The sequence below is a fragment of the Camelus ferus genome, chromosome 36, assembly GCF_009834535.1.
Source record: "Camelus ferus isolate YT-003-E chromosome 36, BCGSAC_Cfer_1.0, whole genome shotgun sequence".
In the NCBI taxonomy this organism is placed as follows: Eukaryota; Metazoa; Chordata; class Mammalia; order Artiodactyla; family Camelidae; genus Camelus; species Camelus ferus.
This window is the reverse complement of record NC_045731.1, coordinates 13,432,756-13,456,878: the sequence shown is the minus strand read 5'-3', so window position 1 is coordinate 13,456,878 and position 24,123 is coordinate 13,432,756. Positions and strand designations below refer to the sequence as shown.

Sequence of the window (24,123 nt, the reverse complement as noted above, 5' to 3'; positions counted from 1 at the left end):
ATGAAAACGCTTAGAAGTTCAAAAAAGTTGAGCAAGGCTGTTTCACTGAATATTATAGAACATTGTAGAAGACCCAAACAATATCATGTTTGTTAACAGAAAACTCAATATTAAGAGGGCAGTTTTCTCCCCACTGATCTGTAGATTTAATAAACTCCCAGTAAAATCCCAGAAGACTTTTTTTTTTTTTTTTTGGTAGAAATGGACCATCTGTTACCAAAATCTGATTAGAAATCCAAATGACAGAATACATAAAGGAATTTTTAAAAAGAGGAACAAAGTTAGAAGACTTATTTGAAGACTGGCTATGATGCTACAAAAATTACAGTAAAGAAGCAAAATTACAATATTGATTAAACAATAGATGTGACCTTGTGGAAGAGAACAGAGAGTCTGAAATAGTCACACATACATGGCCAATTGATTTTTGGCCACAGGGCCAAAGCAGTTCAATGGAAAAGGATGTGGAGCTGAAACAACTGGATAGCCATGTGGGAAAAGATGCAAGTTACCCCTTAACTCAAATCAAATTCAAAAATTACCACAGTATAAAAGCTAAAATTAGAAATCTCCCAGAAGAAAACGTAGGAAAAAAATCTTTACAATGTTGGAGTAGGCAAAGGACAGAAAGGCATAAACAACAAAAGAAAAAAGGTAATACACTGGTTTTTATCAAAAGAACAAATTTGGTTGGCTGTAAAATGCGGGGATCCCACACCCCCCCCTTCAGTTTGATAATTTGCTAGAACAGCTCACAGAACTCAGGGGAGCAGTTTGCTTTCTATTACCAGTTTATTAGAAAGAATGTAACTCGGAACAGCCAAGTGGAAGGGATGCTGATGGCGAGGTACCTGGGAAGGTACTGAGCCTCCGTGCCTTCTCCGAGTGCACCACCCTCCTAGCACCAACCTGGAAGTGTGCTTTTAAAACTTTTTTTTATTAATTTTATGCAAGTTTTTTTCCTTTAATGGAAGTACTGGGGATTGAACCCAGGACCTCACACATGCTAAGCATGCACTCTACTACTGAGCTATAACCCAGTTCTGAAGTGTTCTGAACCCCGTTGTTTAGGGCTCTTCTGGAGGTTCCATCATGCAGGCATGGTTGATTATGGTCTTGGCTGTTAAAGTCAAGCTCCAGCCCCTCTCCCCTCTCTGGAGGTTAGGGGGTGGAGGGTGAAAGTTACAACCCTTTAATCACGTGGGGAGTTCCTCGGGCAACCAGTTCACCTCCAGAAGATACCTGGGACCCAGGCAAGAGTCACCCCATTAGCATAAACTCAGTTGTGGCTGAAAAAGGCTCATTACAAATAAAAGATATTCTCCACACTCTTATTACTCAGGAAATTACAAGGCTTTTAGGAACTCTGTGCCGGGTACCAGGGACAAAGACAAAATATATATTCTTATCACATCCCAGTTAAGTGAAGAGGGTAAATCTATCTCGTTTTCCGTTAGTGCCGGGGACATATTCGAGATTCAGCGCTGGCTGAGTTTTCCCCTCCAATATGTAAAAAACACACACACATGCTTGCGATTTGAAGTAAGTCCAAAGAAAATCTTTCACAACTGTAATGACACTCAGAGCCGTATAATTTGAAAGATAAGAACTGTTTTTCGTGCAGTCGTATTGATTGTGTCTGGAAGTGTAGTCTTCTTAATTATAGGCACCACTTTAGCTTCTGAAATGGCTATGGCCTCTCTCTGGCAGCACACATTGGTGTCCGGGGACAGGGCTGGCCCAGCTGACTTTCCCAGGCCCTAGGAACATGACCGGGTAGTCACTGGGTAGCCACTTAGAATCTGGAGAGCTATGCAAAAGAGTTCTCTTTGGGGGGGGCGGGGAGGAGGCCCTGGGCAAACAACAGACCACCCCCCACAGGGCAGGCGGGGAGCGGGCACCAGCAGGCAGTGGCACTGGGCAGTGGGAGCCTGGGAGCCCTGACCCAGCATGGCCCTGGGGGGCAGAGGGCCTTCCGGGGGGGGGGGGGCTGCATGGCCGGGGAGAGGGGAGGGTTCACAGAGGGCTGGACCCCTGGCTGCAAAGGGCCGTGGTGGGGCTTTTTGTTTCCTGTGCCAAGAGGTCTGTGAACAGGTTAGCAGTCAGGTGGAGGCTGCAAGGTTGCGGAGGGACCACTTCCAGGACGTGTGGCTCTGGCAGGCTCCACCGGAAGTACTCCTGCCGCCAGGGCTGACCCTCATCCCTCCCACCGGAAGTTGCAGGAAGCCCCTTCCCCCTGCAGTGCCGTTCAGCGCCCTCTACCGAGAGAGCAGAGCAAGGCGCTTCTCACTTTAAAGGAGAAATCAAGGAATTCCATCGTTTATTACGGAGCCCATGTTGAAGGGTGCATTTGGAGCGGAGACCGACTGATGATGGCACAGAGAGCTTAGTAAAGAGTCCGGCACGTAGTAGGTGCTCAGTGATTGAAAACCGTGAATATTATACTTCCTACTCAGCGAAACTGAATACATTTAAATTATTTGGAATGCATTTAAAAGTTAGGCAGCCGTGCTGATATTCCTTGTGACGTGCTTTATTGTGGCGTATTATTTAACTAGACACAAAGTTAAGAGTCTGCGTGTGAAATATTTCTCATTCCTAACTCATGATTTTTTTTTTCATTTTCTTTTTGTCTAGGTCTTATATAATATATTAATCGCCTTCACAAAGATGCACAAATTTGAAGACATAGAGCCTGTGGACATTCTGGCCGGATGCGCCCGGTTCGTTGTTGTGGGGGTGGGGGGGGTCTTCTTCGGTGTCGTCTTTGGATTCATTTCTGCGTTCATCACGCGTTTCACTGAGAACATCTCGGCGATTGAACCCCTCATCGTCTTCATGTTCAGCTACTTGTCCTACTTGGTTGCTGAGACCCTGTATCTCTCTGGCATCCTGGCGTGAGTACCAACCAGGGACCAACTGTCATGCCGTAGAGAAGTTAGGACCACGTCCTGTGGACCAGCATCTGGGGAAAGCCTGACTCCTAGCACGTGGCAGAAGTCAGGATTTTTGAATTTTTGTGAAATCCGATTCAGGTCCTTTGCCAAACAAATGTTCTCTCCAGCTTTTGTGTGTGCTCTGTTCTGGTGATTTGCCTGAGGAAGGCGTAGCAATTATGAGGTCAGTGTATAATGCTCAGAAAAGCTGATGGCAGTGAAGAGCTGGGAGAAGCTCAAGGTTAAAATCTCACTTCAGTCATTATTTTTTTCTCCTTGAAAAGTGCATGATTTTAAAGTTAAAGGGAAGCATGCCACGAGGCTCTGGCTTCTACTGATTCCCTCAGATCACATCACAGCTTCAGGACTGGTCAGTGTGGAATGAAACTAGGCAGATGGGGTGAGAATAGAAATTCAGATTTTTTTTTCCCAAATGAAAATGATTTTGAAATGCTTATTCTTGGGTCAGTCTTGGGATGAGGCCTTTCATCTTGGCTTGTTATTTCTGAATGTGCTGCTTTCTTGATGACATTATCCTCATACTTAGCTCGTTGGGCAGAATTTTATTCGATAGAAGAACTTATTTTAATTAAACACCATAGTGTAAAGTCTAGGCACTCATCATTCTCCCACCTTAAATGTAAACAAACAGCTAAGACAGGACAAAAGCCTTTCTTTCCCTCCAGACTTGCTAAGTAGCTCCATAACAAAAAGATTTTAAATAAAAATTTTCTCATTAAACTTTTGTAGGAAATGGAATGATATGACGGGACTCACTGAATTATTCTTTCTAGGTACCTGCCCTGGATTTATTGTGGTTCAAGGCAGGTGAAGTAGAGAGTAAGAGGTGAGGCTGACAAAGCCCTTGATGGAGGAGGTGGAGACAGAAACTTGCGGCTGGTGCCTGAGTTGTGTGCCATTTTGTTTTGGGAAAACCTTGCCAGACACACTCACCTTGTGCAGACTCCTTAAGGTGGGAGAAGACGAAGAAAGCAAGTCTGTGGGAAATCTGCAGGCAGAGAGAGGGATGGAGACGATGTTCTCTCTGGGTAGAAACAGGATTCGTGTATCCAGCCAGCACTCGTAGGGAGGATGGTTCAGTGAGGGGCAAAGCCCTGTGGCTTCTCTCTGAGACTCCACTCCTTTTGCAGAATCACAGCCTGTGCGGTGACGATGAAAAAGTATGTGGAAGAGAACGTGTCCCAGAAATCCTACACGACCATCAAGTACTTCATGAAGATGCTCAGCAGCGTGAGCGAGACGCTCATCTTCATCTTCATGGGCGTGTCCACCGTCGGCAAGAACCACGAGTGGAACTGGGCGTTCGTCTGCTTCACCCTGGCCTTCTGCCAGATCTGGAGGGCCATCAGTAAGACACGGCAGGGCCCGGGGGCCTCTGGCCTGCCTCTTTTTTAATTTTTCTTATTCCTTCCTGCAAGGTTAAAACATGGGCGGCGAGGTGATGCTAGCTGGTTTTACTGGTCACGGGGGTTTGGGTACCTGGCAGCGACCAGGAATGTTCTCTGTTTGCTTCCTTAATCAGTTCTGAGTAATTAGTGGCTGATAAGCTTCTGCAGTGAACCTAAGCTGGGCAGGAGCACATTTCTTTCTTTCTTTCTTTTTTTTTCAAATCAAAGCAAGAACTTTCACATCTACACATTTAAATATAACTCAGTATCTTTATCCCTTGCTCTTCACTTCTTTGCCAGTTTGCACCCCCTTGTACCTCAAATCAGATATAAGTTATACTCTGTGGGCTTTCCTTTACACTCTTATTACAAGAAAAGTGAGCTCTCATAAACTGTAGTCTACATAAGGCAAGTGCTGTTAGAAGACAGTCCCTAAATGATACAGGTAGTTTTAGCCAAGGGTTCAGTGTGATGCACAGAAAACAAAGGAAATGAATCTCTAGTTTTGAAAAGTGCTTAGTATTAATCATGTATTAATTATTATTAAGTATTAATAATTAGTTAGTAATTAGTAAAAGCAACTCTACAATATGAGTGGTATCACCTCTATAAAATATGCCTAATTTAAACATGAAATGTCTTGAATGGCTTTTGATTTATCTTGTACATTTGTTTCTGGAGCTAGAGAGAATGCCAAGTACTGAACTACAAGATATACTTTACCTTTTGACTAGAAGCAATTGTATTTTTAAATGATTTTGACCAACATTTGAAGCTTTTTTTAAATTTGACTTTGATCATTATTTTCAAGCCAATTACTCAGAGAGAAATTAGGAGAAATGGCAGAGAACTCATCTTGAGCATATCAATTCTAAATTTAGAATGGTTTTTAGGATCTAGGAAAGGATAATAAGAATGTAGAAATATTTAAGATATTCATAAAATTAACTCTGAATGTATTGGGTGTCCCGGGGAGAAAAGAATTAAGGATCCTGTGATATATATTTGTAATCTCACACCAAGTCCCAGTATCATTGCTAATAACTGTTTGACCTTAAGCAGACAGCCAACTACTCAACATTTTCCCCACCACAAAATGGCGGGTGTGGACACATTTCTCAGGTCCCTTCAGTTCTAATACTGTAGGGATTGCCAGGGGAGTAGAGTTGAGGTCAAGAGAAGTATCACTTCAGAGCGTCAGCCCAGCCAACAAGAATAGAGAGCATATAGGGGTTCACGCTGTGGTGGCCTCATCATGGTTGACCCTTGGTGACCATCTCATCTTCTAGCTGAGGGACTTGATGGACCAGCTCCCAAGAGAATGGCTGACTTGGCCACATGACAGTGAGGGACAGAGCCAGGTGTCAGAGTCCAGCTGTCCCCTGCCCAGCCTGACTCATCAGAGCTAAGGATAGTTCCCACTCATGAAGACTGATAACATTATGAGGACTTGCTTCCTGTTATTTATAGGCATTAAATTTGTTAAATCTTACACCCACCTTTTGAGGTAAATACTGTCACGACCTCCACAAAACAGGTCTCTGGAAAGATGACAGTCCTTTGCCCAAGGTCACATAACTAGCTTGTGGAGGGCCTGGGGCCAACACAGCAAAATGAGAAAAATTAAATGTTACTGTCTCCTGCGCTGCCCACGTGCCTGTTATCAGGGGATCCTCACTGTGACGTCTGTGTGATCAGCAGCCACATGAGGATTCCAAGAGCTGCATCATTCTGCAGTGAGACCTCTTGTTGAATCAGTCAGAGCTTCAGTGAAGGGACCTTTCTCACCGGGAGCCACTCCGTTGGCGGCAGCTCAGCCGGGCAGGCTGCTCGGGGCTGGAGAACCCAGGTGGTAGAAGCCACCTTCACGTGCCCAGCAAGCTCTCCCGCCGCCCACCTCCCCCTTACTGACAACAGGAAGTCCCCCGGGAACCTGCGCCAACTTCCTTTCTTGTTCTCGTTGAGCCTCAAGAAGAACCAAACCACCTACAAAAGATTTGCTCCCCTGGTAGACACCCCAGCCCCTGCGAGGGCTCCCCTCGCCTGTCAGGTCGCCGAGGTCCTCTGATGACTCAGTGAGAGTCTGAGCTGATCAGAATGTTTTCATCTTCCAAGTGCTGCTTTGGCTTTATGTTGGTTTTCAAGGGCAGAGAAAAATTTATGAAAATAAGTTAGAAAATATATGCCACTTCTTCAACCAAAAGTATTAATATTTATTATCCTAAACACACACACACACACACACACACACAAGCATGCTTGGAAGCTACCAGGGAAGACTTCCAGCGTGAAGCCCTACTGCGTTTTCTAAGCCGTTCTGCTGGGGACGGGCGATCGTGGGTGTGCTGGGGTTAGACTGCCTTGATCTGAGGGCACGTGCACACGGCTTGGGCTCACCAGGCTGCTGTAGCTCCATCGCTCGTGGCCCTCTGCTCTAACACGTATTTCCCCCTTTCTAGGCGTGTTTGCTCTCTTCTATGTCAGTAACCAGTTTCGGACTTTCCCCTTCTCCATCAAGGACCAGTGCATCATTTTCTACAGTGGTGTCCGAGGAGCTGGAAGTTTTTCACTTGCGTTTTTGCTTCCTCTGTCTCTTTTTCCTAGGAAGAAAATGTTCGTCACTGCTACTCTAGTAGTTATATATTTTACTGTGTTTATTCAGGTTGGTAGAGTTCTTCATATTTGACATAAGTAGAGTCTTCTCAGGATTATGTATTAAATTTGTTTAATTTAACCAAGAAAGGGACACTTTATCTGATTTTCAGGCATGCCCTCAATATCCAATCTAAATTCCCAAATATTTCTAGATCATGTTTTTGGTCATCCTGTAACCTTTCAACGTTGTTGCCTTTTAATCAATAGAACATACTCATCAAAACATTCCCTGACAGGTGAATGACAGCTGCTCTAATGTGGATTGCTGACAGTGAGATTCCAGTTAGTCGTCAGTAGCACATGCTTTTATTTTAGCTGAGTTATCTCTCAGCAAACCAATGAGAGGTTGTTTTAAGGAAATAAACTAAATTCCTGCTTTAAAATACAGACTAAGGGCTATTTTCATTGCACAGCTTAAAAGAATTAAGTAAGAATGAAAGTAAACACTGGGGCATTTATCCAGCAGGAACTAGTACGAAACGAAGACATAGAAGTTGGAAGTTCTAATCGTTTTGCTATAGTGAGAACCTTCGTTATAATAGACCCCTTTATTTTGCTATTTACGATCCAGGGAATCACAATTGGGCCTCTGGTCAGGTACCTGGATGTTAGAAAGACCAATAAAAAAGAATCCATCAATGAAGAACTTCATACCCGTGTAAGTCATCTCTTGGCCATAATTAATAAGTTATTGGTAGACAAAAACTATGAAGAGATTGCACTCATTCCTAAATTCCTATAAACAATTTGGAGAAAACAAATGTAGTATAATTGACTTGGATGGTGAAGTGTAAATACTGAGACAAAATGATCAGATGAGGCACACAGTTACATTTGGTTGATATTTGTTACTAGTATCATAGAAGGTATCTGTAGAGCTGTATTTTCAGAAACTGTATATATTAATTGTGAAATTAAAAGTAACAGTTAATTATTAAGCTTTACATCCATGTGATTTCAAATTTCCTAGATCATTCTGGAAAAATGTTATTCAAAGCGAATGGCGGGTACCTTGTTCTCATTACAAGTTATGTGCTTTAATAAGGAGCTTATCTGCAGAGGCTTTGAGTCACGAGAATGAGCTGCATTACTGGGAAAGGCATGAGTTTCAGTTATGTGAACAGAGTGATAGAAAAGAAGATAGACTCTGGGAAAGTCAAGCCTCTTTTGTTTTCCAAGGTGGTTCAGTGTTAACGTCTCTCCAGCAATCATGTTTCCGTTTGTTTTGGCAGTTGATGGATCACCTGAAGGCTGGGATTGAAGATGTGTGTGGACAATGGAGCCACTACCAAGTGAGAGACAAGTAAGGAGGCTGAGGGTCTCATCATCGAGGGAGGATGCATGGGACATGGGCCACCTCAGGAGGTTCCATTGGAAGCTGACATCAAATTAGAAGGAATCCCAAGGAAGGGGACCAGGAAGATAAAGGGCCTGGGAGCCAGGCCCTACAAGAAGCCTCGGAGGTCCTGGGAACGCCCAGCCTGGGAGTGGAGGCTCCCAGGCAGAGGAGGCTGTAGACTCAGGCCAGGCTGCTTCAGACAAAACTAGCAGGACTGACAGGTGGAAATTAGAGATGCCAGGTTCAAGTTTAAAACAAGGATAAGTTTCCCGGCGATAAGAGATGCTCGCCTGGGGAGTGAGAGGCTTCCTGAGGCTGCAGAGGGAGTTGGTGACTCATCAGGGACCCTGGGGAAGAGAGTCCCCCATCACAGCGGTGGCTGCAGTGGAAGATCCTGAAGGCTCCTTCCCACGTCAGGATTCTCGCGGATGCCGAAGCCCCTCTTCCCTGTCGTGTCTCACATTCAGAACGCAGTCTCTTCTCGATTTGGTTACAGCCCCATGTCTTAATGACGTGGCTCTGAGGAGAGTTTGATGGCTGACGGGGAAGATGAGTCTCCTGGAGTTGTGCACAGCCACTAGGAGCACGCAGGAGTTAGCAGTAGTTGAGTGAGCCAGACCGAGACATTTCCTCTCCAGGGCTTTGCCAGCGAACTGAAGTTGTGATGCCGAGAGAGACTAGATCTTTAAAAGTCTGGCTCTTGTCGGGTGGTGGCACCAAAAAGGGAAAATGACAGCTTTTGGGTTGGCTTTTTAAAATATAAGGTAGAAAGAAGGAGAGTTTTATCTCCTCTGAGTGTTAAAGTAGAATTTAAATTACGTGTCTATTCCCTGATCTAGAATTTAGGCCATTGGTTTTTTTAAGTCCAAATCCCAGAGTCACCCCAATGAAACATCGTTCAGTATTCTCCCATTTAGCCAAATCTGTAGCTAATTTTCTTAACACTAAGGCAGATGTTAAGAGCAGGAAGGAACACTCGGTGCCTTCCTCACAATGTCGTGGACGGGGCCCTCGGGGAGGAAAGAGAGAAGCAACCTGAACAGATAATTATGGTCAACAAAGCATCATGTCATAACAGGGGCAAATGCATAGAATGATAACAATACAGCAAATGGGAGTGAGTTTTGAAAATAAAGGAATTCTCCAGGCAAAGAAGACGGGAACACCTGCCACACAGGAGCAGCCGCGGCAGTGCATTTCCATCTGCAAAGGGAAGGAGGAGCGTGTCGTGGTTTGGATGCGGTCAGAGAGGTGACAAGGGGAGACAAGGAAGGACAGAAGTGCTTTTACGGCGCGCAGTGCGACGGAGCTCTGCACAGCCATTACTGCGATGAAATTCGACTTGACCTTTAAAACTCACATCCAGAGGCTTTTACGTAGGAGAGCGGCGTGACCACGCGTGGCTTTTGGAAAGCAAGCTACAGCAGCGATATGGAAGCTGGGTTAGAAGGAGTACAGTGAGGAATTATCTCTCACGTCTCTCCTTGACAGCCCTGTGTTATCACTGCTGTTCTCATTTTAAAGACAAGGAAACCGACTCTGAGAGGGCAGTTAACCTATTCTGTGGCGGAACCTTGATTTGAGTTCAGGTCTGGTTTTAAAGCCTTTTGTTTTGAACCACAGAGCTTTCAGGCTAGTGAGGATCAGGAGCTTGCAGAAGGGGTCCTAGGACCCTTCTCAGGTAGGCGTGGTGGCTGACTGAGGCGTAGGGAAGGGAGAGGAGGGAAGTGCCAATGAGAGTGGCCGTCGGATCTCCAGGTGGGGATCCTGGCTGCTGACACGGCTGTGGTTAAATTACAGACTGTAGAAGAAGGTTGAGAGTTAAAGAACAGATTCTGCTTAAGATGCCTCAAATATTTATTCTGCCCTCTTTGGGAATTTAGTCCCAAGTTTACGAGGACATCGTGGCTGCTGATAAAGTTTGTGAGTGGTTGGTGAGTATTTGGTACCCAAAGCCGTGGGTGTGGGTGAGAGGACTACAGGCGTGTGAATGGGGAGCTTCCTGAGGACAGGACCCTGAGAAGCTCCCATGCCTGCGGGGCAGGTGAGGAAGAGGAAGGAGCAGAGGAGACCCAGAGGGAGTCCTGAGGGGGGATGGAGTGAAGCAGGTGGCTGACGGGACCAGGGCAACAGCAACCGCTGGCCGAGAACGGCACAGGTTCAAGGTGAGCTCAGGCGAAGGGTGTCAGAGAAGTCCTGATGGTTGGCGGACCAGTTGCAGTGGAGTGAGGAGTAGACAGGAGCAACATCCCCTCATGAAGAAAGGCAGAAAACGAGCAGGCGAGGGCGTGATCCAGTTGGAGCCAGGGCGGGCCTGGTATGAGCCAAACACAGATCGTGGAGCTCAGGGCATCACTGCCTTCCAAACCCAGAGGAGCTTTGATGGATGAAGGGTCCCCCCACCTCACTGACCAGGACACCGATCACCAGAGCAGAAGCCACCAGCCCAGGAAGTGAAACAGGCAGACACATCACTCTCTGCTTGTAGAATGACTGCAGGGGTTGAAAATTCCTTCCCCCAACAAAGGGCCGATCTGAAGACACCATCTGCTCTGTGTAGCTCAGGCCAGTGGATTGGCCGGAGGTCTGCTGCCATAGTTAGTTGTCACCAGGTCCACTCTATGCAGATGCTCCGTCATCCGGACTGTCAGGGTATCTGAGGGTTCTCCCCGCAGCCCCGCCTGATTGGCAGGGTGCAAAACGATCTCCAGCATAATGGGCACAACTACTGCAGCTACCCGGCCGTTTACACTTACTGGGTTCTGGCTGGACAGGCCAGCATGAGTGTAAGCGCAGCTGTCACTGTTACGAGCTGTTAGACCGGGACACGTGTTCACAAGCTCCAGCCCCCTTATTTCTCCTCTGACAGTGGGAGCTGGCCTGGCCGGGCCTCCCCTGCTCCCTACTTAATGCACAGTTTTCGCCCTGATTACAGCTTGTCCCTTCCTTTTGTTTGGTTGATTTTCAATGTATTCAGGCCACTAGGGCGTCATTTTTTTATTTAAAAAAATACATACATTCTATGATTTTTTTTTAATGGGTTCCAAGTCTAATAATTCCAGGCACAGTCCTGGTGTTTTTCAGAATAAAGTTAAGTGGTAGTTTGTTTTAAGAAAAATACACTCTTACGTAACATGTACAGAGGTGAAAGATTTCCAAAATGTTGGTTTTCATTTCTTTAGGTTTAAGAAGTTCGATCATAAGTATTTGCGGAAAATCCTAATCCGAAAGAACCTGCCCAAATCGAGCATTGTTTCCTTGTACAAGAAGCTGGAAGTGAAACAAGCCATCGAGATGGCCGAGACTGGGGTTCTGAGTTCTGCAGGCTTTTCCGTCCCCCGTCCGTAAGTCACACTTGCCCCTTGATCTCGACTGTCACCGTCAGAATTACAAGGGGCACTAAAATCCACTGTTCTGTTTAAAGATAATACCAGCAGTGAAGGGACAGATATATGACAAAGGAAAAAATTTAAAAATATGATCCAAATCTTGGCATTTTGCGGCTGGGTCCATACTCAATCTGTTTCACCTCGTTTCTGAAAATTTCCTTCTGGTAGAATTACCTACTATAGTTGAATGACATCTGTCCTCAGGAGGGAGGGGCAAGTGAGTGTATGGAACGTTTATAGCCTATTTTACAAGTCTTTTTCTGGCTCGTCCTATTCGACACGTCTGCCCTTTAACCCCGGCTCATTTGGTTGGTTCTGTAATCCTACCCTTGCCTTTCTCCATAAGTCAGTTCTCTCCCTGCCTCGCGTGAAGAGAGACCAGGTTGGCATCCTGCAATGCTGACTTGGACTTGGGGATGGGGTGTGGTGATGGGTGGGCTGTCTGAAGAGGAGGCGGCGTTTGTAACTGCGTCTAAGGTAAAACTGTGTGTAGTTGTGAGATTGCCTGAGCTGTGTGAGACCAGCTTGGCATAGGAGCAGAGGGGACTGGCTTCCTGTGGAGCAGAGGGCCCTCGGGAGTTGGCGAAGAGGTGGGGTGCAGGGAGGGGTAGGACCAGTGTCTACACCCATCACTACAAGATGATTCCTTTGAAGCCTGATGCTTCCATTGGAACATTTGGAAACCAGTTGTCCCAAGAGCTGGCAGAACATTTTCTAAAGCTGCTTTAACTCTCTGCCACTTAACTAGAACCCCTTCAATGTCCTAAGAATTTATTCGCCCCCCCACTCCCCAAAGATGCCTAGTTTTCTTCCAAGAAGCAGTTTATGAATTAGAGGAATTAGTCACTATATATATACAGTGGTGAGTGGTCCATGAGTATTTGGTACCCAAAGCCGTGGGCGTGGGTGAGAGGCGTATGAACGAGGAGCTTCCTGAGGACAGGAATATACTTATATTTATATATATTTTTATATAAATATATATATATTTAGCATAAAGGGACACTCGCTCCTCCATCGTGGCCTCTTGAGAAGATCATGAGCTTCAGTGATCTCACGTTTGAAAAGCGCACTGAGAGAAGCACTAAGAGTAGATGGCCGTGAAGTTGTCACTGATGCCCGAGTGTTATTTCCCAGCCCTGACTTGCCAATGAGTCAGAAACACTGTCACCTTTCCTACGGGGGAAAAATCCCAGCCTGGGAAAAAAATCTAAAGTGTTGTCCCTGAGGGCATCTCCGCATAAACAGAAAGCTTTCTGCCTCATTTCTCAGTGGGGCTGTGTCTGCAGTTTGTTTGTTTGCTTTCTGACTGCCCCTTACGTGGCTTTAAGGAAGCTTCTGACACTCACACGGGATGTGCGAGCAAATACTTGTTGGTGATGCCGTGCTCAGCCACGTTAGAGCCGAGACAGAAAGTAAAACGGGGAATGTGATCTCTGCATTGACTTTCATTTTCTACCATATTGAATTCAAATCCCATGTCCCTTGATTACTGAACTTTTGGGCACCCCCTTCCCGAAGGTAGTGCCTCAGTTGCCTTCCTAGGTCCAGCCCCATTCCTCGGGCATCTGTTCTGTGCCATGGGGGAGAGGGGGCTGTGAAAGGAGACAGCCCCTGCCCACGGAGCTCACCCCCAGAGCAGGGTCATGGAGTTAATAAAATAGCTCCCCCCGACCCAGGACCACAAAGGCCAGGAGCCATGAGAGTGGCAGAGGGAACCTCACCTGGTCCCCAGGTGTTCGACCTGCTCACTGAAGGATGAATGGAGTGAACTCAGTGCTCAGCAGGAGGGCCGGACCTGGACGGGCCCAGGCAGTTTAGACCATTAGGAACTTCCCCAAATGTTTGCTTGCTAGTTAGGTGAGCACCGGGTCTAGGAATGCAAGGACGCTTATCTCAAATGAGAATCAGTCTCTCATGTGTTAAAACACATTTTGAATCTCTGTCTTGCATCGCCTTGGTTGCAAGCAGGAGCCCCAGCTCCTGACCTCAAGGCAGTTTCAAGCCAGCTTTCTCTGGAGGATGTCCTTGTGTTGAGTCAATTACTTTTCAGACATTTATTCAGAATTACTAAGAGAGCCTTCCAGGCTAGAGACATTTTTTTTTTCCTCCTATAACCAGGTAGTTCACTGAGGTAGGAGAGGGGATTTTTTAAACTGATGTTTAATACAAGTTTAGTATTTAAATCGCATTTATTTGATCTCATCAGAAAACTGTTGGACGTCAAGCAAAAAGGAATTCCTCTCTTAAGATCAAAGCAGCTAATTTTTTAAAAAACAAACCTTCATACAATAATAGGAAAAAGAAGTGTGCACTCAGCTCGCTCTTTGTTATTCTGTATGAGTTGGTAACAACAAGACGCACATATATTTTTTTCTTTAGAAGTTTAAACGATTGTTCTATGAGAGGTTCAGATTTCCAAACCCTGGGGCCTTCAGAACACTCCCTCTCTGACACACTGAGGTGATGCTGATTTCATGGACTTCCGTTGCTTTTACATATGTTATTTAATTTGACTTTTAGAACACCGCTGTGGAGGAGGTAGACTATGTCCTTGGATGATCATTTTAAATATGAGGCACCTCCTTTCACCAGTAAACAGTCAGTGCTTCGAAATGTCAGTGGGTAGACACTCGAGCTGATGAACAAATATTGGCTTAATTGTAAAGAGATATTAAACTATTTGTAATAAATGGATAGGCATAACACACTGCAGCTCTGCAATTTCAGAATATTGTATTTAACCCCCCCCCATAACTGTAATGTCATTTATAAAAGGACACGAATTAATTTATGGGCGTTTAAGAATTTTTGAATTGATCGCATGCTGGCAGGTACAAGGATACAGCCGTGCACTCTTACACCAAAGACTCTGCAATGAAGATTGCAATGCCATTTTCACATCCACGGTGGAGCCGTGCCCTGTGCGGGGCAGGGCCCACTCTCCACTTATCCTGCGTGTTGGTCATCTTGGTGAGCTTTCTCAGAAGACGCACGGTGGCCACACACAGAGGAGAACCACTGGGTACCACTGTTTACTTAGTGGGCCTTCCATCCGTCAGTCCAGCATACATTTCCTGGATTTCATCTATAAAGCTACTCAAAGAGGGTGGATGCATCTAAATGAATCAGGACCTATTTGATCCTATGGGAATGCATACCACAGCATGAATGTAGCGTCTACTAGATTTCTGTCGATCTTGCTGTGTTTAGAACTGAAACCTTTTATTACATGATTATAGCATCTGATTTAAAAAAAAAAAAAGGTTAAGAGAAATAGGAACCCTTCATTCAAATAGATTTTGATTCAGATTTTCCAGTTTGATTTTAATGACCACGAAGTTACTACGGGACTTATTTAAGGTGACAGAGACTTCCTTTATGGATAATGAGTGAGCATTCCCGTGACAAGTCTTTCAGGTTACAGTCTTTTGACCTGGAAGTTACTAATAGTCAGTTTTTCTAAGGACTGTATCTTTCCTGTGCTCATGGTATGATCTTTTCAGGGATGACTTTGCTAAGGAAAGATCAGGTGGGGAAGTCTGCCTATCACCCTGCCAAGTCAGTCATTCCTCCTTATAATTTTATAGCTGCAGCTTCTCAGCATGGGTCGGGGGGAGGCCATGCCTCTGCGTTCCTTGTGTGGCACGTCCAGCCAGCAGCCAGAATGGACTTTTAATTAAGTCTGGTCCTTCCCAAAGTGGCCAGTTATAAACTGGGGAGGGTTCCAAGTCAGATCTGCTCTCTCAGGTTGAACTCTACCATTTCCCTTACTGATGGGTTTTTCCTATGTGGTCACTTTATTATGAACACAGAAGTTAGAACTGTTTGATTAGCTGTTTCTGTTTAGCAATAGAGTCCTTCCACCATGATATGAAGGAATGTGTTCAGACTGTGGGAACGTGTGGGTGTATCTAAATCAGAACAAATTCTATTTGAAGGGCATTTAAACAGTTAGGTTGAAATAGCCCGATAATAATGTTTAAATCACTAAGGGTGGTCCGCGAATATCAGCGATGTTGACATTTTCTGCTCTGAGATATGGAAGCCGAGTTCAGTGATTCTGTAGCGAGGGCATTAGTCAGCCTACAGAGAGCATGGCTAAGTCAGTGCTGGCGCACTGTGATCTCCACCACGCAAGCCCTTAAACGTCTTTTACCAGCTGTATGTGACTTACAGAATAGCCTTGCTATTTATAGCACTCTTGCTAATATTTGGGGGGAAAAGTACTTAAAAAGTGGCCTGTATTCGAACTAATAACTACTAGTCTCTGCGATCAACTATCCCAAGACCTTTGCAAGCAGATATTTGCACATCAGTGCACGTGTGCATTTCGAAGAGCTGCATCTAGAAAGGAAAAAAAAATCGCCACTCTGTGAAGGTTTATACCAAGATGTTAAGGGAGGTGGTGGTACTAAAATATGGGTTTATTTTCTGTACTTTGCTCTTTTCTGTTCTTATGTTCTGCAGTGAATACATATTAATTCATACGATACGTTTTTAGAAACTGCCACCACTAGGCTGCAATGATTGAAATCAAATATGTGCGTCACGTGAGAATTCTGCACATAGCGATGTCATGACTGAAATCCTCAGAGGACAATTGTGCATTGACTGCTAAACTGGCCATGACTTGGGTTTTGAGCCCTTTCGGGGGTGGGGGGTGGCTCTTGGTGAAGGAAGCCATGGGAGCTGGTCAGTGAGGAGGCAGCAAGCGGTCAACTGCTTCTAGAATCCCAGCGTGTCCAACGTCTCTGAGCTGGCCTGGTTTTCACAGTGGAAATGGTCCAAATTCTCCTTGTAAAATACGGTTTTTCGTTTCTTACCATTATTATTTAACCAAAGATAAAATCCCTAAAGGGACAATTGCAAGATAAATGTACTCATGAAATTAAAGTACTGCATAGATTAGAGCTACTCAAAGTGTGAGGACTGGATGGTGGTGTCCCTGAGCCTTGAAGGAGGAGTCTTATTTCTGTTGAATCAAACTGTGAAACATTCGGTTTACACTCTGCAGTATCTTTTTCAAAATTTATTTTCTAATCATTGATTTTTAGTGGGTTTTTTCCCCCCAAAACATGTCTGTTCATACTCGATATGGAGGAAAAAAAATAACAGGTTTATCACCACTTTCAACCTTTTTTAAAAATGAGTTAGAATAATTCCTACATAAAAGCTAAAGGCAAAGGAACCATATTAAGTCAAGACACATGTGCTAATGTTTTCTATGAACTTACTAGGACGAAGGGAGGGTTATATAAAAACAGGGGTTCTGGAATTAGAAATCCTAAAAGTAGATTTATATTGATGCTTTTGTGGTCCTCTTGCCACGATGGAAGATTAATGCTTGGCTTCCCTCCATGATGTTTCCAGGGCCCAGAGGATACAGGAAACCAAAAGACTCTCCCCTGAAGATGTGAAGTCCATGAGGGACATTCTGACACACAACATGTACCAAGTCCGACAGAGGGTGTGTATAAAGGCTTGTCCCTATGCCTGTCCTCGGAACCAGTCCCTCGGGAATCAGTTCTTGGTCACTTTGTCCTCTCAAAGAATCCTTCTCGCTGAACAATTTCTCTCTGCTTAGTGTGGAGAACAGAAAGTTAATTGTTATGTTTCTGCGATGGAACTGGCACCGTGGTGCACAGAGAAATGCAAGTCCGGCTGCCGGCCCTAGGGGTCAGCCTGCCCCAGCCCTGCGGTCCCGGGCTCCCCAGAACCAGACAGAACCGGGCACGGACAAGTGGTGGAGCTCGCCCACCACGGGAGAAGGACGGCATCAGGCTGCCGGGGACAGCGGAGCTGTCGCCGCGCGATTGGCTGTAACAGAGCTCAGAAAACCGAGATGCTTTAATTAGGACACGGAAACTACAGTGTTGAAAGCCTAAAAGAAAAAGGACCCATTAGACATATTATTTTTCAGTTTTGGAAAAAGGTGTGGGAACTAGTCCAAAGTGTGCAGAAAGAACATTTCGGGGGAGTCCTCCTGGGCCTGATTGAATCAAATGGTGTTTAAACTTGGGTCCTCTAATTAGGAGGTATTTAAGTTTGAGGGGTCAATGGAACATTCTAGTTCCTGAGTAGGATTATAAGTGAATTCACTGTGAGGGTCTCGGTTTTTGTGACTATGTCATGGGACCCAAAAAATCATCTAATCAAAGGTCCCCATTCTCAAGAAGGAGACGCCAAGGTTGGCGGAGCTGTTTTATTTGACTTGTTTAAGGTCACAAACCAAATACAAGTTAAGCACCCGGGTCTTCCACCTGCCTCCCCGCTGATTTTTCCATGACTCCAGCCTCACACGACCCAGGGAAAGGGCCAGTTCTCCAGCTCGCGTTTCGGAAAGGTCAGTGATTAGGAGGCATGTGTCAGCAGAAGGTTCTGCACCTGCTGAAGGAACCCAGGTCAGCGTCAGTCACAGACGTTTCGAGTGAATCCGGCAGCTTTCAAATCGTTCCAAGTGAAAGTGTCTCAGTAAGACTAGCACGTTCTGCCTTGTATAAGTAGTTAGGAACGTCCTGGTTGAAGAATGCCGGTCAGCTGAGTGAGGACCAGAGCCCGAAGGTGCCTGGCACCCAGTCTCTCCCATGTTGGTGGAGGATGCCTTTAAGGAAAGTCCAGAAATAGAAATTCTGAGACTCTAACCCAGTCTACAATGAGGTTAACTGCCCAGTCTGTTTTTTTTTTTTTTTTTCTTTTCTGCAGATTTCCTGATAGTCATCTTTCTTCTTCTTTGCTAAACGCCTATTCAGTCTGCCCTCCAGGTTTCTCCCTTCTGACCTGTGCCGGCTTCTCCTTCCTTGTCCCCAGTGAGCCAGTAGGTCCTGGGAAGTCCCAGGGGGAGAACACACAATAACCGGAGGGGAGCGCCACCTCTGAGATGGCTTTTGCTTCCACTTCTGTTACTCAGGAGAGTGGGACTCACCAGTCCGGGCCTTTCTGTCTTTCCCTCTGCACCCTGTCTTTATGTAGGTCCTGGACCCCCTCTCCTCCGCCGTGATCCTCTTGCTCTCTTGAAGGGAAAAACCCTCCAAAGATGCAACCCAGAAGAACTGTCTGCCTGCTTCATTGCTAGCAGGAAATGTACACTTTTGATTGTCACAAAGGGTGACACCTACAGTCCTCTAGCCTGGGTGGTAGGTCACGAGGCCCCGCACGGTGTGGGTCGAGTGGTCGGGACATTTCTCAGTCCACATCTTGGAAGAGGCCACCCTGGGAGTCAGGAGTCACTTCAAGGCAAGGCTGGCAGGAGTGCAGGGTTCGATTCTGGGGGATCCTAATACCTGGTCCATCTGAAACGGTGCTGGTCCTACTGATCTGTTGTACCCGAGAGGGCTCCGGCCACTCTGGTTGGAAGCCACACTCCTCAACATGAGCAGTGGGAGGTCTTCCCTTGGGGGGAGGTTGAGGATTGACCTCTGGAGCTTCTCAGGAGGGCAGTCAGTGGAAGCCCTCAGGAACACGGTGGGGAGGGAGATTGAGAAACACTCTTCCTAAACTTACAAGTGAAGAAACGGGTCCCAACCCAGACCCAAGGTAAGTCAGAGACTGACGGGCAGTCCTAAATGATCGGTCTCACTCAGAATTTCTACGTACTTCTGAAACTTCAGTTTTCTTCAGCAAATATTAAACGCACATCTGGAATGCACACCTTTCTCCTGTAGAGCTGCGGTTTTAGCGGGAAATACAGGCGTGAAACAATCACCAGCTCCTTCACTGAAGGGCAGACGTGGAGGAAGGGGCGGGAAGATACTTGCATGTACAGGACCTGCCACCCCCCCGCAGACAGGCCCATCAGGCAGCTCATGGTGATGCGCCACGAGGCCCAGTGGAAGAAAAAAATGCCTAAATATTCCTTGAAGTATAGCCTCCCTTCAAGCTAAGGTGTGGGGAATTCCCACTAGCAATGCATAAACACACACACATACATATAGGTACATGTATGTGTAAACACACACGCACACACTGAATTTTATTTTGCATGAATTGAACATTGAGTTTTCCTTGGAATTTTAGATGCTTAATTTTTTAATGTTATGGTAGTGTCGTCTATAATTCTTAAGTATCTTTAAGAAGAATTTTTATTCTTGAATATCTCATTCTTTAATATTCTTTAATGGCAGCTTGCAGCATCCCCGAGATCATGTGCACCCCGCCTGAGAGACTCTTGGCCTGGAGGGTTGTCCCCAGATCTTCCTGCACCCCAGTCTCATCCTTTACCATACTTTGAATAAAGTGCTTCATTTTCCTATGATAACAGATTCCCAGCTCTACTCCTCTGGGGTCCCCTCTGACCTCCACCCCACGCTGCCTCACGGCTCTGTCTTTTCCCTCTTCCAGGAGCGAACACCCACACGTCTTTCAACACTCAGCTCAGTGCAGCAGCGCACCTTCCCCCCCTGGACCAAATAGGGTGCCTTCTGCCTGTACTCCAGCTCTCCCTGTGGACCCCGATTTCTTACTGCTTAACCTGCACACATAACAGTATGGGCTCATTTGTTTGACTCCAGCAGTAGGTTGTAAGCCTTTTGAAGGACCATAATTTGTAATTTTTAAAGCCCTGTGCTTACCATGGCACACAGAGCAGTTGCTCTCTTGCCGTTGAACTGAAAACCCTTATTGAAGCATCCATGAACCCACGTGACAGCGCCCGCAGCCCTGATCCTGCTACCCTGGGACCCGCTGACCCAGGGGAGACAGGATACTCGCACTGGTGAGAGAAGGGAGAAAGACATTCCAGTTAAGCTCTTTGCAGACACCTGAGGACCGATGTTGGTCTGTGGTTCCAAACAGATTTCCACTGGCCTGGGGAGGACAAGGGAGACATTTTTCATAAAACTAAGTTGATTCAGTTTGGAAAACTCTTTTCTTTCTCTGAGATGATGGCCTTTCTCCTGTGTTGACTAAGAGACGTCCTCTTTTTCGAACTGATGATGGTGATCCTAATCGGTTGATTATTCGAATGTATTGTGAATTGGCAAAATTTAAAAAGTAACCGGCATATAGAAATTTCCAAAGTAGTTTTGACATTTTCCTGACCCGTTAAATCTGAACACTCAGTAACCACTGGTCTAGAATAACAAACATGACCTGAGAAAGAAAGTGTGGGTGTGGGACAGCCGAAGTCCGTGGGTACCTCGGGGAGGCAGGGGTGGGTCACTGCGAGGGTCTCAGAGGGACAGTACAGATGGAGGACACTGCTGGGCGAGCCAGAGGCAGAGCTCTGTCCTGACGGGTGGACCCTGGCACACACTTTTCCTCCGGGGCCCCACCTTGCCCCTGTGACTGAGGCAGGAGCTCCGAGGACCTCCATGTGGCCTTTCTGCTCTGCTTGTCTGTGTGTCATCTCCCTGGTCTCCTGTGGCTGAAAGTTGTCCTGGAGAGGTCTGCACGTATTTGACGTCCCCTTTCTGTCCACAGACCTTGTCCTACAACAAATACAACCTCAAGCCCCAAACAAGCGAGAAGCAGGCTAAAGAGATTCTGATCCGCCGTCAGAACACCCTGAGGGAGAGCGTGAGGAAGGGCCACAGCCTGCCCTGGGGGAAGCCGGTAAGAGGGGGGCGGACTCACTGAGATCTGGCGACGACCCTCAGGCGACGACCAGCGGTATTTAAACAACCCAATGAAACCATGACCTTGTTGCCAGAGAAAGACAAAACTAAGGGGGCTCAGGACACCAGACACCTGCCTGTCTGGGTCCAGGGCATCTGTCCACAGGGTACGTGGCAGCAAGTCTGCCCCCCAGGTTGGGTCAGTGACTGAACGCACTCCCTGGGCTGGGAGGCCAGACCGGACCCATGGTGGCCAGGTACTGGGCCGTCCAGGGAAGCTTCTGTGGCTGGGGGCCCGGGCTCCAAGAAGCTCGTGTCTCTCCCAGGGAGGAATCTGTTCTTGCCAAGACTCCTGGGCCCTCTCTCCATCTCCTTGCTGTGCCTCTGAACTATTCCACCAGCGGCCCTGCAGTGCCGTCTTACTGGGACTTCTGGATGGAGCTCGGGTCTGGAGTGGACCCTCATCTCTTCCCTAATCTTAGTGGGGCTGTGGAGTCACTTGGAGAGGTGTCTATTTTATCACCGTCTATTTTATTTTAGGGGGAAAGGGAATCTGTTGAAGCCTGAAGCATTTCCCTCAAACTAAAGTGAGTGAGTCAGTGGTGCAAATGTGATGCTCCAGGGCGGGGCGTGTCCTCAGCTCCGCCCACCGTGGGTGGCACTCATCTGCGCAGCTAACTCTGCTTTTATGTCTACTTCTCACCCTCAGGCTGGGACCAAAAACATCCACTACCTCTCCTTCCCCTACAGCGATCCTCAGCCGGCAGGACGAGACGCCAGGGTTGCTGACTGCACAGGTAACCTGCGAGCCTGGCTTCTCCTTTCTGTAAAGACTCAGATTTTCAGGCTTGTGGGCCAGAAGGCAAAATCAGGATGGTCACGTGGGTACCTGTATGACAAGAAAAAGAGAAAATAAATGTTTTATTCATTGAATTCGGACCTTTAGCTATGAACACTGAAATTTGAAATGCATATAATTTTTACTTATCATGAGATATTCTTTTAATTTTTTACAGCCATTTAAAAATGTAACACTCATTCATAGCTCAGGGGCCATATAAAAAGGTGCGTTGGGGTGGGTCTACGTGGAGGCCATCATTCGTTGACCCCTGTCTTAGAGAAGCATGAAATGGCACTTTTTTGAAGTTGTTGGATTCACCCACGGCTTATAAATACTAGCAGAATTCTCCAAAGTTGGCTAAATTTTCCTAAAATAATTTCTCCAGATTTACTGACTGGGATATTTCCTTCCATTTTGTCATCCTTTCCTAGGTAACAGTGACAGTGACTCAGAATTCCCATCCAGCCCGTTCTACACACCCCCCCGAACAGGGTGGCTTCAGGAAAGACGAGGGACCCAAGAAATAATCCCGATGAAGAGCTTGCCCAGAGGAGGGAAGCCGCCCAGCTTTGGTTCTCAAAGAAAGACGAGCAGAGACGAGCACGTGGGCGGGGGCGGGAGGGCGGCTTTAAGGCCCAAGCCGCTGTGTCACACGGTGCATGAGGAGCGTGACTCTGGGGAGGACAGTGAGGAGGGGGCCTCAGCAGGCGGGTCCCAATGGTCAGCTGAGCACCGACCCAGCCGGGGACACCACAGGTCCCACAGCCCTTTGCTCCGAAGAAAGTAGCGTCGTGGTCCCCGGGGATTATTCTGAGCACTGGGAGCAAACGGGCAGGCTGCCGCCAGGTCCTAGCGGGCACACTTCGTAGATGAATTCGCTGCAAGCGATGGATGTCAGTCACCCCAGGATTATCCCCTAAGTGTGTCATTCATGTAATTTATTGAGATGCAAGCATGATCGGGCAGTAATTCCCTTCGACTCCATGCGTGTGTAACTTCTAATCAAGTTAGAACCAGGGGGAGCTTTGGAAACGACCTGGCCAGACCCCCCCCACCCCAACCGTGCTTACAAATGAGCACGCCTTGCCCGGGTCACAGGGTGAGTCCCTGCCTTCTCAGCTCGTTGTCCTCCATCCCAAGGGAATACATTCGGTTTTGATTTTGGTATGCACGATGCAATGATGACCTTTCCGGGGCGAGGTAAAATCTGTCATCACATTCCTGCATTTAATCAGTAGCAGTTGTAGACAGATGCAGTACACACTACAGGATGAATCTGGGGTCTTGCGGTCTGTTTTGTCACTGGAATGCTTATTTTAGAAACAAGCATTAGAAACGAAACAGCCATAAACACGCTTTAATAGCAACGACAAAAACCACAGGCATTTACTATATGTGCGTTTGTAGGGGGTGACATCTTTCTCTAGGGTCTGAGACTCATTTCCAGTTTAATTTTCCGCCTTCATCATCCCCTAGACTTGACCTTGAGCCTCACACGCCAGCTCGCCCGCTTTGTGCCTGACTTCCTTCCTCTCTCTTCCCCTTCTCTCTTTCTGGCCACCCACAGGTGAGCAAGACTTTATTAGTGCCACTGATTGTGCCACGTAAGTAATCCATAATCACCAGTTATCCAGGCAGCCCTTGTCACCTGCCGCAATCGCCAACTGATTTACCCCTGTGCGTCTTTAAGGGCCACGATCCGGCGCATCCCAGGAGTCCGCAGGCCTGACTTGATCCCCTTCCGTCTCGGGGCGCCCACGCCACGCTGCACGTGTCCCAGACAGAGCGCATCTGGGAGTTACACTTACACACGCGCTCACGAGCCTGCCGTGGCCTAAAGAACAAGGAGGGTGGTTTGTTCATTTAAAATCTCGTCCATTTATCCGTGGTGTTTCTTGTCCCTTGGCTCATCTTTTCCTATGTTTTTTGCTTTTATCAATTTGCTCTCCTAGACATTACAGGGCCTCGTACATACACGGCAGATTATCTATAAACATTAC

General features: G+C 46.7%; 1 protein-coding gene across 2 annotated transcripts in view; it reads left to right on the top strand.

Moving 5' to 3' along the window:
- Positions 1-23,400, top strand: part of SLC9A4 (solute carrier family 9 member A4) — a 41,169-nt gene extending 17,769 nt beyond the window's left edge. Inside the window, exons 3-12 of one of the 2 annotated variants that reach the window (XM_032474224.1) lie at positions 2,638-2,897; positions 4,088-4,305; positions 6,805-7,007; positions 7,572-7,658; positions 8,233-8,303; positions 11,522-11,683; positions 17,102-17,198; positions 21,149-21,280; positions 21,992-22,079; positions 22,555-23,400. In XM_032474224.1, the coding sequence (XP_032330115.1) occupies positions 2,638-2,897; positions 4,088-4,305; positions 6,805-7,007; positions 7,572-7,658; positions 8,233-8,303; positions 11,522-11,683; positions 17,102-17,198; positions 21,149-21,280; positions 21,992-22,079; positions 22,555-22,910 (1,674 nt within the window). In that variant the 3' untranslated portion in view covers positions 22,911-23,400. Of the gene's footprint in view, positions 1-2,637; positions 2,898-4,087; positions 4,306-6,804; positions 7,008-7,571; positions 7,659-8,232; positions 8,304-11,521; positions 11,684-17,101; positions 17,199-20,068; positions 20,142-21,148; positions 21,281-21,991; positions 22,080-22,554 lie in introns of those variants that run through there. The other variant, XM_032474225.1, reaches the window with a different exon arrangement.
- Positions 23,401-24,123: the final 723 nt, after the last annotated feature.